Source organism: Trematomus bernacchii, unplaced genomic scaffold (assembly GCF_902827165.1).
Source record: "Trematomus bernacchii unplaced genomic scaffold, fTreBer1.1, whole genome shotgun sequence".
NCBI lineage: Eukaryota > Metazoa > Chordata > Actinopteri > Perciformes > Nototheniidae > Trematomus > Trematomus bernacchii.
Window position 1 is genome coordinate 30197462 of NW_022987739.1, and position 18720 is coordinate 30216181.

At 42.7% G+C, this 18720-nt stretch overlaps 2 protein-coding genes across 2 annotated transcripts in view; one reads left to right on the plus strand and one right to left on the minus strand.

Moving 5' to 3' along the window:
• The window catches only part of LOC117495534 (protein NLRC3-like), a 58091-nt gene extending 54379 nt beyond the window's left edge, over window positions 1–3712 (plus strand). Inside the window, exon 12 of the mRNA XM_034146809.1 lies at window positions 2397–3712. The gene's annotated coding sequence lies outside the window, so the exon portion shown is untranslated. The remainder of the gene's footprint in view (window positions 1–2396) is intronic.
• Window positions 3713–12072: 8360 nt separating this feature from the next.
• On the minus strand, window positions 12073–13018 carry LOC117495291. The gene is made up of 2 exons (XM_034146471.1): window positions 12915–13018; window positions 12073–12698 (listed from the first exon to the last, which is right to left on the minus strand). Exons 1-2 carry the CDS (start codon window positions 12959–12961, stop codon window positions 12128–12130), a joined length of 618 nt encoding a protein of 205 aa, XP_034002362.1. The 5' UTR covers window positions 12962–13018; the 3' UTR covers window positions 12073–12127.
• Window positions 13019–18720: the final 5702 nt, after the last annotated feature.

Consider the following 18720-nt stretch of genomic DNA (forward strand, 5'->3'; position numbering starts at 1 on the left):
ACTGCAGGCTCTTTCATTCTTCCATCAACTATAGAAGGCCAGCTGGAAATGCAAAGCCACACTTTAGTAATCAACTCTCTAACAGACATATGGGGTTTTACAGAAGAGTGGGAAAGGTAGTCTGTTCTTATGGGATGTTTTTAGTTTCTAGACCAGGGGTGTCCAAACTGCGGCCCGGGGGCCAAATGCGGCCCTCGGAATCGGCCCTCAGCTAATTCTGAAAGTATAATGAAATATGGCCCTCAGAGGAAACTTCTGCTTGTCTTGTATTGTACTTCTTAAATATATATGTACACATATATTACACAGTAGTATTCATGTGTTAATAAGAGCCCACCTTTAAAATAAATTCAGTCAATTAAAGCTGAAAACATTTTCTAACTAATCTAACTTGATAAGAAAAAAGCCCAATAACTTATTGTTATAAGAAGCGTGAAATAAACCCTTCATATTTCCTGTAATTATAATCAATCTGAAGCTCCTGTTTAACCTGTTACGCACCTTCCGCCCGGTACCGGGCGGATAAATGCGTAATTTGCAGGAAACAACGTCTAAGGAATCTTAATATTGAATAAAACTATGAATGTGTTATATCCATGTAACGGGAAGAAACTCAGCTAACTGATCTTTTTAATTTTTTTTTTCAAAAAAAACCCCACAATGCTAACACTCAGCCTCTGAATTAGCCACGAGCGAAAACATGGAACGTAATGCGGCACTTAAACTCACTCAGAACTCCCTTATTACTTATCCTAGATGCACAACCAAACACTCTTTTTTGGTGTCCTGGAGACACTGAATCTAACGGTGCCCTCCTCAACACTCAGTGATAAACATTCGCGACGCTATAAACGAAAGCGTACATCATCACATGTGGAGCTAAGAAGCTAAACACGTAAACATGGCTTACCTTGGTCAAAAGTGGTCTTCAATGGCATTAAAACGATAAAAAAACGATGCTGCAGTTAATCCATAGGTTCATCCTATGTGTCTGTGCCTTCTTTGAAATTATTTCTGATAATCCATAAGTAATACAACTGCGTTTTAGTTTCCAAACTCCAGAAGGAGACATTCCTCCACTTTGCTTTCGTTTCCCACACGCGAAGCGCCCACATTTTTTCTTTACAACGTGTGTGTATGTGAGCCTCCCCCTTCGATTCTATTGGCTCTAACGGTCACAAGGGTATGTCAACCAACCAAATCGACCAAGGGGGGCCAGAGATAGGTCAAATCCACCCAAATGACCCCAGAAGTGGGGGTTTTTGGCTAAATCTCTCTAAAAAGGTCAAATTTCACTTGTTTTGCATCAATCTTGATACAGGGTACTTATTATATGTTGTACTTTGGATTCCTAAAGCTTTTAGTCTACTAACCCATCATCCAAGGGTAGTTTTCACTATCTGTAAAAAATAATTTTTGGACGGACACTATAATTTACAGTTTTTTACTATGTAAAATCTGAATTTTCTTTAAAATAAAAAACATTTATATTGATTCTGAAACTTCTACATCCAACTCACAGGTTTATCATTACTTTGAGAACAAAGATTATTAATTTAACCCTTTTAGAAGGGAAGATATGGTCATTTGTTCTGGGAATGTCATTTTCGAGCCTGAGACCTGAAAAACAGGCTCAGAGTGGAACAGGTTAAAGGAATGAGCTGCTGACAGAATAAAGTAAACCCTCTGGAGAGCTGAGAGCTGTTTTGTTTCTTAAAGCATCTTCAAGTAACAAGCATCCTTTACCTTCATTTGATTGAGTTGTCTGACTTATAACTGAACTTATGAGGCAGTAAACCTCTAGAGAGCGGCCCAGACCTTTATATATTTTTCTGTATGTGGCCCTCAGTGAAAAAAGTTTGGACCCCTCTGTTCTAGACCAATGACTGGTTACTTCCTGTCATGCAGCCGAGAGCTGTGGCAGGCAGTCGTAGTGTTTGCAGAGAAGATATGATGGGATGTAAAGCATGAGATCAGGACTCTGAAGCTGACTCAAAGAACTAACACTTATTTTAAACTGGATCTCAAACTGTTGGATTGTGTTCGTCTCTACAGGATCGGACATGGACTAGGAGAGAAGACGATCAGAGCTACAATCCAGAAGACCTGTGAGTACTGAAACCATATCCTCCATTCATCAAGATATGAAACTCTTTAATGGAGCATGACCTCAGAGGAAAACAACACTCTTCTTTCTCTCTTCATCATTATCTGTTTCTCTTAGTTTTATTATCATCATTATTCTCTCTCTCTCTCCTTCTCCTCTCAGGTGACAGGAAGTGAAGACACACAGAAAGGTGAGAGGTCGTACCGTGTGAAGTTTATTTATTGAGGTTTCAACACGTTTTTCTGGTGTTCCAGACAAATCTGCAAGCTCAGGTTTTATTTGTTCTCAGTTTATTCATCACGGGGCGAGTTTGAGACGTGAAGAGGAGCGTGGAGGCATTTTGGAAAATAAAGAAGAAGGCTGCATCTGATGAGAGACTTCCTGTTGGCTCTCCTCAATATTAAATGAACAAAAACAATCAATTGTACTTAAAGCTTTTCTTAAGAAGAAAGATGTGTTGCACATACACCTGCTGCTACCTACCACCACCTCCCACCCATCCCGGCACCAAAGAGGAGACTCCATCGACCCCAGATACCCCAACTCACTCTTCTTCAGGTTAGCTTGGAGCCCCGCCTTTACCTGCCCCAACATCTCACTTTGAACGATGAAGTCATCCGGATATCTGCATACTGAGAGTGGGACGCAGGACCCGGTCAATGAGCTGCTGAAAGGGGGTCCACTGGACTGGAGGGGCGCTTGGATCTGGTGATGCCTTGCTCTTCCTGAAAGGGGAGGACACCTATCTGCCATAGTTTCTCCACCTGACGACTGAGTTCGGCATCGGGGGTTCCAGTTGGGGTGAAGAGACTCTGGGGGGCATCCGATGGCTCCTGAATAGGGGGGCCCTTGGAGTGTCCAACCTAATGATAAGAATAAGAATAATGCATTTTATTTGTAAAGCACCTTTCATTGCTAAAAGTAATCTCAAAGTGCTACAAGGGGCATAATATACTTTCTTTTCTCTTTTTAAATAAACACAAGTTTAATAAAAAGCTTTAAAAAAAGAAGAAAGGTTTTTAGGCCCTTCTTAAAGGAGTCAGTGGTCTGTGGAGTCCTCAGTTTGTCTGGGAGGGAATTCCACAGGTGAACAGAAAGCCCCCCCATGGTGCGGAGTTTGGTCCTGGGGGGGAAGCAGATGGTTGGTTGTAGAATGGAGGTTGCGTGTGGAGGTTTGTGAGGAGAGTAGTTCCTTGAGGTATGAAGGAGCGTTCCCGTGGATGCACTGATGGGTGAGGAGTGAGATCTTGTATTTGAACCTAGCTGGAGGGCTATTGGTGCCCCCTGTGGACCCAAAGAGACTCTTTTGGTTGGGGTAATGAGGTGAAAGTTATCTGCACCTATTAGTAGGAGAGGCTGCACTTTGGAAAAGAGGGAAGGGGATGACTTGTAGGTGGAGATAGTGTTTCTTGAGTTCATCCACAGGATAACTCTAGTCCACAAGTGAAAGTCTGTCAGAGGTGAATGTGTCTTTGAGGAGGAATGTTTTCTTGGGATTGAAAGAGGGTGATATCTCAAAGGTCACTGAGGCTCCATTTCAGAATAATATATATGATATGTTTTATAATGATTGATCATTAAAGTGTTCTCAAAGCTGGTAAAGGTGCAGCTAGTTTGAATGACTGTATACTGCAGGGTAGCTTGTGAATTTACTCCAGGTGGAACTAAAGTCTGATTTAACACTTGATTATATTTCACATCATTCATCCACATCTGTGAAGTAACTAAAGGGATTAAATACATGTAGTGGAGTCAAAGTACACCATGTACCTCTGAACTGTAGTGGAGTAGAAGTAGTACACGGTTGCATAAAAAGAAAACTAAGCTTCATCTCCAAGCCCAATGGCCTTGGAAGAGCTGCTAAGGAAAAGGAAAGACATCTGGAGACTTTGGAGAGACAGCTAACGGACAAACTCAAGGAACTGAAAGACACTCCCTGATAGGCCGTATGCTGTTTAGCCTTACCTTGAATGATTCAGTGCAGTGTTCTGTGCAGGTTTTCTGTTTGCTTTTTCAACTCAAGGAGCTCAAAGACTGATTGAAAGTTGATTTGATTTGCATAATTTCTGATTGCTGATTCAATGTGAAGGAAAATTCACATTTGAGTTGATACAGTATATGTGTGCATATAATGCACCCTTTGGCCTAACCTGGGAGAGCCTTATGTTCACTGCCAACCTAAGGACTAGAAACATGTTAATAAAGAATCTATTGAAAAGTTACATGGCGGATTGTTGTATATTGGCTCAGCCAGGTTATATGGGATGCCCAGTCTACTTACAGAGGGGTCACTCATTTTGAAATATTACACTTTGTTTTATTTTTCTTTAATGTATCATCCTCATGTAGAATGCTATCACGAAACACACATCTGGTTGTTTATAGAATAAAGAACATCTGATTTAATGTGAGGTAGGGAAATAATCATTTGAGGATAAGTATGTGTATATAAATATGTAATTTACAACAGCTGTAAGATACTTGATAAGCTTGAAATGCACCTTGAAAATGCTTGAAAAGTGCTTGAATTTGACTTTGGAAAAGGTGTAAGAACCCTGTAAAAAGTATTAAAAGTTGATAAATCTATTTAGCGAAAATGAAGGCTATTAAAAAGTATTAAACTGCATTTTCCAAGGTATTAAGTGTTGTAGCCTGTTTCCAATAAGTATATGAATTGTCCAAAGAGGTTGTATTCTACAGTGTGCCTGAATGTAATCATTGCGTAGGTGTGTAGTGTGATTCTGTGTAGTTTATTTATGGCATCCCGTTGGATTTGACGTCATCTGAACAGGACATCTCACGCTCACTGCTTGATAGAGCGCGAAGGTCCGTTTACGCCGGTTGTTAAACAACATCGTTATGGGGAAATGCAAGTTTGCGTCCAAATGGTTGGAAGATAAGGAGGAAGGACAATCAATACTGTATATGGGCCTTTCTACCGAATTGGACCAAAGTCAGGTTGGAAATGTTTTGAAATGTTGTAGGTTTTTTTCCCAAAACTTTGTCCATTTATATTTTGTACCATATCTAACTTACACATATCTCGTAAAAGAACCGTACATTTTTACATCGCATTTTCAGACTGTATTGGAATGTTCTTCCTCTACCAAAAATGGTCACTACCGAAACATAGTACATACACTGTAGTAAACAAGTATTATATTAACCTGTTAAGATTGTTTTACCTTCCCTTCTCTAAATAGTATTTTAACAAATATTTCTTGAGGGTTTTCACAATTAAATTAATAAAAGTGAATTTTTAATCAAATTTCAAAGTTCATACAATTCATAAAAATCATAATGCAAACTTTCTTTGTAAAATGCATAACACTGATCATATTGATTCCAGAGTTGATGATTGTTGAAATTGAACATACATTAAACCAATCAGTATCATATCATTTTATTTGATAAGTCAATATACTTTATTTTTTACAAAACATCCAGTGTTTCGGTAGTGACCACAGTATTTTGTTCTCAAGGTTGTATCATATTCCCTCAACCTTATTGCTTAATCTTAACTCACAACATGCCTCATGTTGAAGTGTGAATGCTTGAAGCTAAGGACCACTTCATAGACATGTTTTTCATATATCTGAGACCTATAATATATGCCTAAAAATAGTATAATAAGAGACCTTTAAAGTAACACACCGAATTTCAGACTTTAAAACACATTTATTTCAAAATGGTGGGATTTACCTGCTTACCAGGTACACCGGTTCACGCGCTTCGTCATGACAACCTGATGTCCAAGGACAACCTGATCGTGCCCATCCTGGAGGAGGAGGTGCAGAACACCTCGTCAGCGGGGGAGAGCGAGGCCTAAACACACTGCTGCCACAAAGGGAGACACATGTAACACACACATGACATGAGGAGACACATTCACACACCTTGCATACACAGTACACACATATATAATATATATATATATACACACTACAGTGTCTACAATAAGGCTCCTGTCTCGTAACACTGTCCATGTCCCTCCACCCTTGTCACCTGTGTCTATCTCAAAGGAAGTGAGGGGTAGCGGGAGCAAAGTTCAGCCATGCCTGCAGGACAAGTTGACGTTTTCTATCCTCCTCCCTCTCGCTCTGTGTGTTCAGATCCACTCTGGGGGTCTGGGTGCAGCCCCTGCTCTCACACTACTCCTCCTGGGGAAACCCCTTTTACCTTTAATGTTCTTTAAGCAGCTGGATTTGCAAAAATGTAATCATGGTGACCTGTATTGTTGACAAAGGCACACGCTGACAGCCCCTCCCTCTGTATATAACCCCCCCCCCCTCTCTTAATTCACTACTATCATGTTTTCTGATGGTGCTTCACTTTTTCGTGTCTGCTTCTGTTTCTCTATTTGCTTATTGTGTTGCCTACCAGCCTGTTTTTCGGGGGGGTCGTCCGATGAAATGGATCAATAAATTAGCCTGCTGACTTAAAGGGATAGTTCAGATTGTGTGTGGGTTGTATGCATATCCATAGTTCAGGTATGACCGACAGTAACTGCTCTCTAAAAGCCACCAAACTCCATTGTCAGAAACCAGTTATTTTACATCGCTGAACACAGAAGTTTCTCGCTTTCTGCTGCCTCAATTAGTACGTTTTTTTTGGTGCTATTTTGTGACTTTGGTGTTTAAAATAGTTAGTTTGGATTCACTGACGTCACACGATTTACACAAAATAACTAACTGATAGAGGAAGAAGTAGAACAGCAACGCCTTTTTGTTCTGCGATTTATAAAATCACTGCTTTTATCAATGGCGTCTGGCTTTGGCGAGAGCATCAAAAAATGCTTTGGATCCTCGTTTGACGGCAAGGTTAAGCAGAGAAAACATCGTCATCTACTGTAGGTAATACACTTTTATACAACCCTACTTTAAAACACAAACCATCCCTTTTTAATGATGCCAGTGAAACACGAAACGTAGGTGTGTGTGGCTTGTGTGGTAGTGAACAAAGACAAACGTAACCGTGCAGTCAGATATTCTTTCTCTCTCATCTCTGAAGTGTTTTTCAGATCATTCAGGAACTCTGGTCCTGCTTAGTGGCATGCCCCCATTTTAATACTGTGTGAAATTTGTCGGATATTCCCCTTTCCTCGACAGGGTTGGGTCTGAGGGTCACATGGGACTGAGCTGCTGTAAGCCGGTCTTTACTAACGCATTAAGATGAGTAAAATACAAGGAAAGGAGATATCAGATACATTTACCTGTTGGAGCACAACCGCTCCCCCCCTTTCTTATTACCCTCCCCCTAATTAAGTTATTTTGTGGGAGGAGTCTTGTCAATCCAAACCCACTTTTTTTTTTAATGGACTAAAATAATTTTGTTACTGTCGACATTTTCATGATGTCTGTTAATAAAAAAGACCTATTATTCAGGTGTTTGTGTGGTTGTGTTATCATTCATGGGGCTTTCCAGTGATGGGTGTGAACCAAATGTGTGATTTCCAATAACTACGGCGTTAAGACCAAAAGTAAAACAAAAATATTGGAAAAATAGGAATAATGTTGAGAACACGGCGTGCAAAAGTATACGGGTCGTGCTGCAGCTAGATTTTCCTGTCCTCTGTTAGAAGGTGTTGGCGACAGACGTGCGAGGAAGAACGGCTTTCCACAGGCTGTTCCAATTTAAGTACTTTATTAATTGTCCAGGGTAGTGAATGGTACATGCAATAGTAATTGGATGGGTGTGGTATCTGTAATATAAAGATAAACAGGTATGAATAAACATGTATTATAGAGGGATAATGACCAGTGACATTGTTACACAGTAAATTAGGTGGATAAAGAAATGGCACAATTAGCTGGCCTATGCTGCCCTCTATTGGCCAAAGGCCGCAACAGAATGGCGATAGAAGTGACACGTTATTACATAAAGTAATTAACTATTATAAACAATCACGCATGAACAACATACAGGAATGCACACAATGAAGTCTCTATAATGACTACAATATAAAGAACACTGCATACATTGGCCTCTGCATCAACTTGGCGTTACATTGTTCATTATGCAGTGTGAGGGAGCGTGCCTGGTGCGGCCGCACCTCGTGCTGTCCCATAGTCAGCATGGCAAAGTTAGCGGCTATTGCTAACTGCCTTCTATTGCAGAGTAAGCTCTGTATTATGAACATTAACCCACAAATAACAGAACTAGGCAAGAATATATGCACTTACATTTTCATGCACGCACACGCATGTCCACAACACACAAAGTTAACAACACTCTCAATTGTCCGATGCTACTATTGTCCGTGCGATCCTGTTACGTCAACAAGTGCACGTTAGTACTGCAACATGGTTGAAACCATTCGGGCCTATGTTAGGGGGTGCAAGGAATAGTCCAAGTAATGGGGGAGTTTTATATAGCCGCCCCCTAATGTGTGCAGCACATTAGGATCCAGTAAAAATCCCTGTGACTATGATGTATTATCCTCAGCAGGCATCTCCGGCAGTATGATGAGCTTAGCGACCGAACGACGATAGGTGTGCTTTCCTATAGACACGTCTGCCACCCTGATCCTTCCATCAGGGCTCGGTATCACCTGTTTAACCCTGCCTACAGGCCAAAGAGCACGTGGAAGTTGTGCGTCTACAACCATTACCACTTGCCCCACAGTTAAATCCGGAGTGGACTGCTGCCATTTCTGACGCTGCTGCAGGCTTGGGAGGTAACGTTGTGTGAACTGAGTCCAAAACTGGTCTGCGATGACTTGGCTGTGTTTCCATTTACGTCGGCTGAGAAGCTCTCCTGGGCCATATGTTGCCTGAGGGAGAGAGGCATCTCGCCGCCCCATGAGCAGCAGATTTGGAGTAATGGGATCCTCGTCTGCGATGTCAGATGATACGTAGCCGAGTGGCTTTGAATTAAGGATTCCCTCCACCTCGATGAGGACGGTGAGGAGCACTTCCTCTGACACGATCTGACCCTTTAGGATCACCTGGAGTGCAGCTTTGACGGATCGAATCTCACGCTCCCAGGTGCCACCGAAGTGTGGAGATAGTGGGGCATTGAAGCGGAAAGTGATACTTTGTTCACTCAGTTGTTCTTGCAGAGACGGTTCCAGAGCAGCAAAAGCCTCTTGCAGCTCCCGGTTTCCACCTCTGAAGTTTGTACCTTGGTCACTTATTATTTCAAAGGGCTTTCCTCGTCGTGAAATGAAGCGACGCAGGGCCATAAGGAAAGAGTCTGTGTCCATGCTGGCCAGCAGGTCCAGGTGAACACATCTGGTAGTGAGGCATTTGAAGATAATGCCCCAGCGTTTTTCCTGTCGTCTGCCTATTTTGATGCTAAAGGGCCCGAAACAGTCGACACCCGTAGACCAGAATGGCGGCTGGTGCAGACGCAGCCTGGCGGCTGGAAGGTCAGCCATTTTAGGGACGACAGGGTTTCCACGCCATTTTCTGCATTCCAGGCACTGACGTTGATGTTTACGAACTGCTTGTCTGCCTTTCAGTATCCAGTACATCCGTCGCAGCTCTGCAAAGACGCGCTCTGGGCCCGGATGCAGTAGGCGGTGGTCATAATCCTTTATGATGAGCTGGGTGGTAGGATGATCAGGTGACAGCAAGATGGGGTGGAGAGTGTCAGCTGCTAGATTCTCTGCCCTGCGAAGACGTCCACCTACTCTGATGAGACTCAGACTGGCGTCATATTCTGGTGACAGGTTACTCAGCTTGCTGCTTGTCCTCACCTCCTTCCCGGTTTGTAGAGAATGTACCTCTTCCGGAAAGCTGTCAAGCTGTGCTTGTCTCAGGAGTTGAACTTCGGTGTCTAAGCGCTGTGAGGCTGACATGGATGGGCCGTTGGCTCCGTGTTCAGACTGGTATGTGGTGTGCACCAATTCTGCCCACGTCTGGGGTTGTGCAGTGATAGGCAGAGGGGAAATGTTGACGGCAACGTGAGCGCAGAATGTAGACTTCTTTAACTCACTTTCCTCACTTGTTCTCTGTGAAGGCTGAATAGGCCAACATTCTGGTGCCTGTTTGAGGAGGTCAGGGCCTTGGTTCCCCTGACTCGGTGCAGAGAGATCCAGGAGTGTCTTTTCCCCCAGTGTCTCCAAGGCCTCTTTGTCTTGCTTAGATCGAGTGACTTCTCTTTCAGGCCGAAATGGCAGTACATCTAGCTGCCATAGTCTTTCGACGATGTGTCGCAGGTCTTGAGAGGGAAGAGGGAATGATGAGGTGTGAAGACAGGTGGCTTCAGCGGGCTGATGGAGGAACGTAGCTGGTCCCTGTATAGCCCAACCAAGCTTTGTTTTTACAGCGACAGGGCTGCCTAGGGGCCCCATCCTGATAGGCGATGTTGGAGTGATAAGCTGTGGGTTGTCTGAGCCTATCAGAAGCATAGGTTGTACACCTTTGAATGCTTTAACTGGAATGTTTCCAAGGTGGGCATACTTCTGCTGTAGAAGATCCATTGGGCAGGATTGCTTACCAAGGTCTAGCTCTTTGGCAGTGAAGGCATGGCTGATGTAATGTCTCACCTGAGGGCATCCTGGTGCTGACACATCAAATGACACAGAGGCTCCCTGCAGCTCAGACACTTCCTGCCTGATAGTGCGAAGTTTGAGGGACTCCTCTGCCCCGTCCAGTTGCAGGTAGTGCACTGCAGATTGGAGAATGATGGTTCTTTCGGACCCATCATCCAGGATAGCATGTGTGGATAGTGTTTTGCCTTTACTGTGGAGTTTCACTGGCACCACCTTTAACATCACTCGGCCAGAGTGTGTGACTTGATCCAAGTAGATGGCGCTGGATACTGTACTCACTGCAAGGACACTTTTATTTGTGCTGGATATAGACTCGTGCAGAATCTGCAGATGCTGATCACCACAGGTGGCACAAGGTTTCTTCAGAGTGCAGTTGTCAGGTTGATGCCCCCTGCCACACTTCCAGCATCTTTTATTGTCTTTTATCCATGCTGTTATGTGTGTGGTTGTCAGCTTGCTGAAGTCCGGGCATGAGCTCAGATAGTGCTCTGTACTACTGCAGAAGGGACAAAAGGGCTTGAAACTTTCCCTTTTCTTGTCTTTAGTTGTCTCTTTCTTCCCAGAAGAAGAGGTGTTAGAGTCAGTAAAGCGCTTATCTGGGACTCGATCAGTGCCATAATAAACTGAAGATTGAGGTTTTGAGGGCTTGAATGGTTTCTGCTCCTTGTGCTCTGAATGTGGCTTGTCCGCAGTGTAGCTCTCTGTAGCTCGCCTGGATATCTGGATTGCTTGTGATTTCCTCTCTAACCACACAGCAAGATCAGGGAGTGTGTAGGTGTTAGTAGTGCCACTCTGCAGAATGCCTTTTGTTAGACAATACTCTGCAAAGCTGTCCCTGTATGAGGATGGGAGTTTAGCAAGCAGTCTATCCACATGAGAGCCGCACAAGAGTTCACTTTTAGCTGTTCCATCCAGACTGTTAAGCAGACCAACAAGGCTATTTACTGACAGAGCAAAGTCCTCAAAGCTCCCTGCATCTCCATATTTCACAGCAGGCGCATTAAGGATGGTGTTTATTTCACCTTGCACTAATTGTCTGGGCTGTCCATAGCGCTGCTGCAGCGCCTGCATGGCCTTGGTGTATGGCATGGGGTCATGGACATACCTCTTGGCTATTTGGAAAGTGCTGGGGAATTTGAGATGATCTAACAGCACTTGGAATTCATAGTCTTCAGACAGGTGATAGTGTGGACCTAATACCCCATCTAGCCCTTTCTTCAGCAGCAGGAAATCACTCTCTTTCCCAGTCGTGAAACTGATTAGCTTGGGCCGCGGAATACCATATGAGGAAGATATGGCCATCTCCATCAAGTTTGGCATATGTGCCGCTGGCTGGGACTGAGTGTGCATAGGCACATTATTATGAACTGGCTGGAGAAAAGAGTTTGGATAGCTAGTAGAGTCAGGCAGATGCGTATGGAGAACTGAGTGCGAAAACGCATACTGTTGGCCAGCCGCCTGACTGGGATGCTGTGATTGGAGAACAGGAGGCTGCCCCAAAGGAAGTGAGTTTATGCTGGGAATCATAGCAGGCCCGTGCCGTGGGTCCTGTATAGGATTTGGATGTGCCTGAGGAGGAGCAGGTTGCCAAACAACAGGAGACGGAGGTGATGGGCATGCAGTTGAATGTGCTGGAGGCTGCTGCTCCCTGTACTGCTGTTGCTGTAGCAGAGGTGGATATGGTAGGCCAGCTGGAGCAGATCCAGGCCGTGGCACCAGAGGGGGATGCATAGCTGAGACAGGCATTTGAGGAGAGGGGACTTGATGTCCTGGGGAAACAAACCCAGGAGGCAGTTGGACTGGAGCTTGTGATGGACTGAGGAGGGATGCTTGATGCTGACGAGGTGGCTGGAAAGAGAAGGAATGTACATTTGGAGGCAATGTGTGGAACACAGCAGGTAATGACTGCATCGAGGTAGGTGATGTAGGTGGAGGCATATCCACACGGCCTTCATCAGTGATGATTGCAGGTCGTCTGATGTCTGAATAGAGGAGAGGCGGACCAACAGCACGTCCAGGCGTAAGCTGGTGAGCATGTGGCGTACCCCTACCGGGCTCCATCGACATCTGTAGTGTGCTCTGTAACATCCTGACCTGCTGCTGTACATCCCATACACACTGTTCCATTCTGCGTAATCGGTCCGTTTCATGGTCTTCTCTCATTTCAGTCCAGCGACGTTCTGGTGAGGATGTTTGATAGTTCAACCCTGGTTGATAGTCAAAGTAGCTGCTTTGTATGTACTCTGACGTAGGGGGAACAAGCCGTCGGGGTGGATGAGCCAGAACATAGTCCTCTAGATGTCCTGGGACCCTGTGGGTCCGTCTAGGACGAGCACCTTGCTCCTCTTCCTCATCATGATGTCGTCATTAGGAAAAGCTGTCAACACAATCCGGCTCGAAGGACCATTTGTTGAGAACACGGCGTGCAAAATATACGGGTCGTGTTGCAGCTAGATTTTCCTGTCCTCTGTTAGAAGGTGTTGGCGACAGACGTGCGAGGAAGAACGGCTTTCCACAGGCTGTTCCAATTTAAGTACTTTATTAATTGTCCAGGGTAGTAAATGGTACATGCAATAGTAATTGGATGGGTGTGGTATCTGTAATATAAAGATAAACAGGTATGAATAAACATGTATTATAGAGGGATAATGACCAGTGACATTGTTACACAGTAAATTAGGTGGATAAAGAAATGGCACAATTAGCTGGCCTATGCTGCCCTCTATTGGCCAAAGGCCGCAACAGAATGGCAATAGAAGTGACACGTTATTACCAAGCGGCAAACTCTGGGGAAGAGCCGGGACGCCAATACGGAAGTGCCACAAACTGCAGTTCATATATTGGCCGATAGGCGATGACTGCAGAAAGGAGCAATTTCCATAGACCCCAATGTTAAAATGCCCATTTTCACAGCAGAAAAAAAACGTTTCTAGCCCTGGCTCCATACATTTTATTATGTATATAGTTAGATTCCACCTTCGTGATTATGAATCTGTGAGTGAATTGTTTTCTAACGCGACCCTTTTATTTATATTAGGTCTTAAAGTTTTTGCATAAATTAGGGCGTGGTCACATTGAGTGACAGCTCTGTCAGGTGACTGCTGCTGTTAGCTTTTTGTCTCTCTGCTAGCTGCTCCGTCCGTGAAGCTACAGGGACACTGCCTGCCCAGTTCATCCAGGGAACACAACTTGATCCCGGCCGTGTTTGTTTGTTCTTCATGCTTATATATCGGACTATTGTGACTCGCTCTGCGGTTAAAACAGACGGTGCATGAATGCCGTTTTGCGGTAAGTGAAATTCGAGTACTTTATTTATGTGTTTATGATACGTAATGAATGTTAAGGCTTGGGTTTGCGTGTAAGCGAGTGGTAGCTATGCTCAAGTATGTAGACAAGCTAACGTCGAAGTAGTGTATGTGAAATCAACCTCACAATAAGATGTGTGTATATTACAATTATTAATGTCATATTTTCAAGATGATTACTTAGATATTACAATATGGTTGGTTGAGCTGGAGTTCATTATTGAGCTTACACGTTAACGTCACAGTCATCTGAAGAACGAACCCAAACGTTGTTGTTTTTATTAATTGCATTACCAAATTGGTATCAAATAAACAGTAACACAACAGCATTGGTAACACAACTTCCAAAGTTACAGTAAAATAAAAAGAACCCTGACTCGGACAATACACAATCCAACATGTTCAACAGAAGAGAATAAGTTATATTGTTTGTACACATGGTTCTTTACATATATATCTGTTTGTTTAAAGTTTACAGGTGATGCGGGCAGGATGGACCAGAGAGTGAGAGACAGAACTGGACTCCTCACAGCAGTGAACTTCAGCACAGGTACAAATACTCTTTTTTCATACTGTACAAAGAATCAAGAAAGATATTGGTTTAAATAAATGAAGTATTGACTTTAATACACTGATATACATTCCATTAAACAATACTAAATACTAGATCACCTACACATCAGTGAAGTTGAGGGTTTTTTCCATGCAAAGGGTTACATTTAAATGTTAACAAGCAAGTCAGCTTTCTAATTTAAGGTATTGAAGGCAAAGCTATTAGTGAGAACTGCTATTTATCTCTCAATATTGTCTGTAAAAAACGTGGTAAAAGTTATGATTTCAGTGAGAGAACAGAGCAAGCTTCTACAGTTGCACTAAGTTTTGATAACAGTTCAATATTATTTTGATAATAAAATATATTTCAATGTTGATGAATTTCATACTGTTCATTCATAATCTGATTGTCTTTGTAGCTCACTGTTGAAATAAAATAAAACATTACAATTACAAAATAATTATATCTACAGCCCCTAAACACAAGCACACCTCTTTCATAAATAACACACTTGTTCTGCAATAATATGTTTTATGTTTCCTGTAATTTTTGTTAGGAAAGGACATGCCTGAAAGACACGACTCAACATTTTCTCCTTCTCTGAGGGTCAAGAAGAACATCCAAGAGGAAAATTAAAAGCTGATGTTATGAGATTTTAAGACCAGTACAGGACATTCACTAAGAAACTACTTTTATTGTGAAGTCAGCTGATCGAATGCACCTATTTCCACATCTACACTCCATCAGTTGATTATTTCTATTTGCCTCACTTTATGAGCTTCACAACATGTACCTTGTACCGCAGAGTTTGCAACGCAAATAAATGGGGCCAATCTTCAGTCAGATGTGAATGTGTAATCTAACATTTTCAGTAAGAATAATGGACAAAAGGAGTGCAAATACAAATTCAATTTATTGAAACCTGAACCAAAAGTTAATCAAACATGTTTTAAATAAAAAAGCACATATGGACAGAAGGTGTAAACCTATTAAATCTATAAGTAAACACATTTAGTCAAATAAAGTGACAGACAAGGCCTGATCAGGTGGTATCAGCTATGCCCAGCATGGGCTCCTCCATCAGGTCTGATCCTCCTCACAGAGGAAAGCCCCTCAGTCCTCTCCAAACCAACAGACTGGACGTCCATCACACGGAGGTTTCTCCCTGAAGTCTCTGCAGCTCTCTGGACACCACGCTGTCTCAATCCGTCCACACTGAATATGAGAGGGGAAAAATGAAAATAATAAATGCTTTAGACAATAAGAAATATAAAGTTGACTGTTGAGTTGCTCAGTTTTTTTAGATTGTCAATACTATTACTGTATAACTAATATCTCAGGTTAAGAGGCACCTTCAAATAAAGATTGGTCTTTAAATACATTTTGTCTTTTGTATTGTTTGTCTAAAGTCAAGGATCTAGAACTGGTACTTATAGTTTTAATGATACAGTCTGGTTATAATGCGGTTTGGAGGAGGCCTCACAGGTAAGAGCACTAACTAGCTACCATCACATGCACCTTAGCTTAACTTAAATGTATTAAACGTATAATTAAGTGATAGCAAAATATAAATAACTAATGTCATACAAACATATTAATATTTGCTTGATTCCAGTGTTGCATTTAGCACATTGCATACTGGGATTTCATTGTTAAGGGATTTTAAGATTCTGAAGTATTATGCTAAAAACTCAATAACTTAGATTATTATTTATAGTTTTGCTGAATAGTTTCATGTCCGCTTACCTTAGAAACGTAAAATGTGACGGCAGTGTGCTGATGGGGAAGCATGTTAGCTTAGCTTCTTAGCTTGAGCTAGCTCTGTTACTTCCCAGCTGGAGGCAGCAGGTCCCGCCTCGGCTCCGCCTCTTTGCCCTTATTTGGAGCAGGCTGGAGCAGGCGGGAGTTAGACTCAGACGTCACTGTCGAGCCGTTAGTGGCCGACTCCGCCTACTAAGGGCTTCTCGGCAACTCTGCAGAATCCTATGGGTGACGTCACGGACCCTACGTCCATTTATATATACAGTCTATGGTTATTACATAAAGTAATTAACTATTATAAACAATCACGCATGAACAACATACAGGAATGCACACAATGAAGTCTCTATAATGACTACAATATAAAGAACACTGCATACATTGGCCCCTGCATCAACTTGGCGTTACATTGTTCATTATGCAGTGTGAGGGAGCGTGCCTGGTGCGGCAGCACCTCGTGCTGTCCCATAGTCAGCATGGCAAAGTTAGCGGCTATTGCTAACTGCCTTCTATTGCAGAGTAAGCTCTGTATTATGAACATTAACCCACAAATAACAGAACTAGGCAAGAATATATGCACTTACATTTTCATGCACGCACACGCAAGTCCACAACACACAAAATTAACAACACTCTCAATTGTCCGATGTTACTAGTGTCCTGCGATCCTGCTACTACAACAAGTGCACGTTAGTACTGCAACATGGTTGAAACCATTCGGCCCTATGTTATGGGGTGCGAGGAATAGTCCAAGTAATGGGGGAGTTTTATACAAATAAGCATTTCCAAAATTTACATGTTTTTATTTTGTATTCTGCTTCAATCCATATTTTGTTAGGCTTTTTTAATTTGTGGTTAAGACGTGTCTCCTGCCACTGAAAGGGAGGCATCCACTGAAGATTTAAATTAAAGTTGTTTTAACAGGGTGTCCGCGGGGTCTTAAAAACAGGGTTCGTACGGGTGCTGGAAATCCTTGAAAATGCTTGAAATTTCATGTGGTGTTTTCAAGGTTTGAAAAGTGCTTGGATTTTGGATAAAGTGCTTGGATTTTGGATAAACTGCTTGAAATTGTGCTTGTTTTACTTTTATAATAAATTGCTGTCTGACTGAATAGTTCGCTTTTTTCGATAAAAAAAGAGAGAAAGAAGTCGGAGCGAGCTTAATTACTTTTCATAAAAAGACAGCTCCACTCCTTTTATACATATTTTGATATTTGAATCCTTCTTTTTTTCAGTTGCAGATTTTCCGTTTTCAGATTCCAAAAAATTATTTTTTCAGTTTCAAATCTTGTTTTTTCAGGTTTCACCGTTTTTTTCGCTCTCAAACTTTTGGCCCTGATGTTGCTTGGTGGGGGGGGGAGGGGCGGGGCTTACCAAAGAGTAGTTTTGCATCCTGAGTGACAGCCCTCCCTCTGTCATGTTGCCTTCATGGATATAAGGCAGCGCGAGAAATATAACTCAACACTTTCTATACACAATACTCCCGTGATTGGTGGGAAACCAAACTGATACCAGCGTCAAAGTTCCGTTAAGCGAGCTGTTGAGCATCGTAGATCAGAATCAGATCAGAATCAGAAAACCTTTATTAGTCCCACAGAGGGGACATGTGCGTTGTTACAGCAGAAAAGAGCCACTGACAGCTTAATGTTACATATTATGTTACATGCAAAAAAAAGTATTTAAAGTAAAAAAAAAGTTATATGATAAAAAAATATAATAAAATAAAAAGTTATACAATTTACAAAATACACATCCTGTAACAGTTCTGAGGATTTGGCAAATCAAAATACAAATACAAATATTCGCCTCAATTCAACCTGGTACCTCTCTCATACAATAATACTGTGTGTGTGTGTGTGTGTGTGTGTGTGTGTGTGTGTGTGTGTGTGTGTGTGTGTGTGTGTGTGTGTGTGTGTGTGTGTGTGTGTGTGTGTGTGTGTGTGTGTGTGTGTGTGTGGGGGACACTGTGATGGAGCGTTGGAGCTATGTGCAGCTCAAGCATGGGCGTAATTTCCACTGGGGACAGGGGGGACATGTCCCCCCCACTTTTCAGAATCCTATTTGTGTATTTTTTTTTTACGCAAGCGGTCATCGTCACGGAGGAGCATCTGTGTGTGTGTGTGGCACGAGCGCATCTTGTGAGAGAGAGATAGAAAGAGAGAGAGACAGAGAGAGAGAGACATAGAGAGTTACGGGGCTTGTTGTTAGCATTTGGTCCTAGCTCGGAGCTAATGGAGATTAGTAGCTGTTTAAAACAATAAGGAGAGGGAGAGCTCTTTCCTGTCGGACTTTGAGAGACTGAGAGAGAGAGAGAGAAATAGAGAGAGAGAGACAGAGAGAGAGACAGAGAGAGAGAGACAGAGAGAGAGAGAGAGAGAGAGAGAGATAGAGAGAGAGAGAGAGAGAGAGAGAGAGAGAGAGAGAGAGAGAGAGAGAGAGACTGAGAGAGTTACGTGGGTTGTTGTTAGCATCTGGTGCTAGCTCGGAGCTAACGGAGA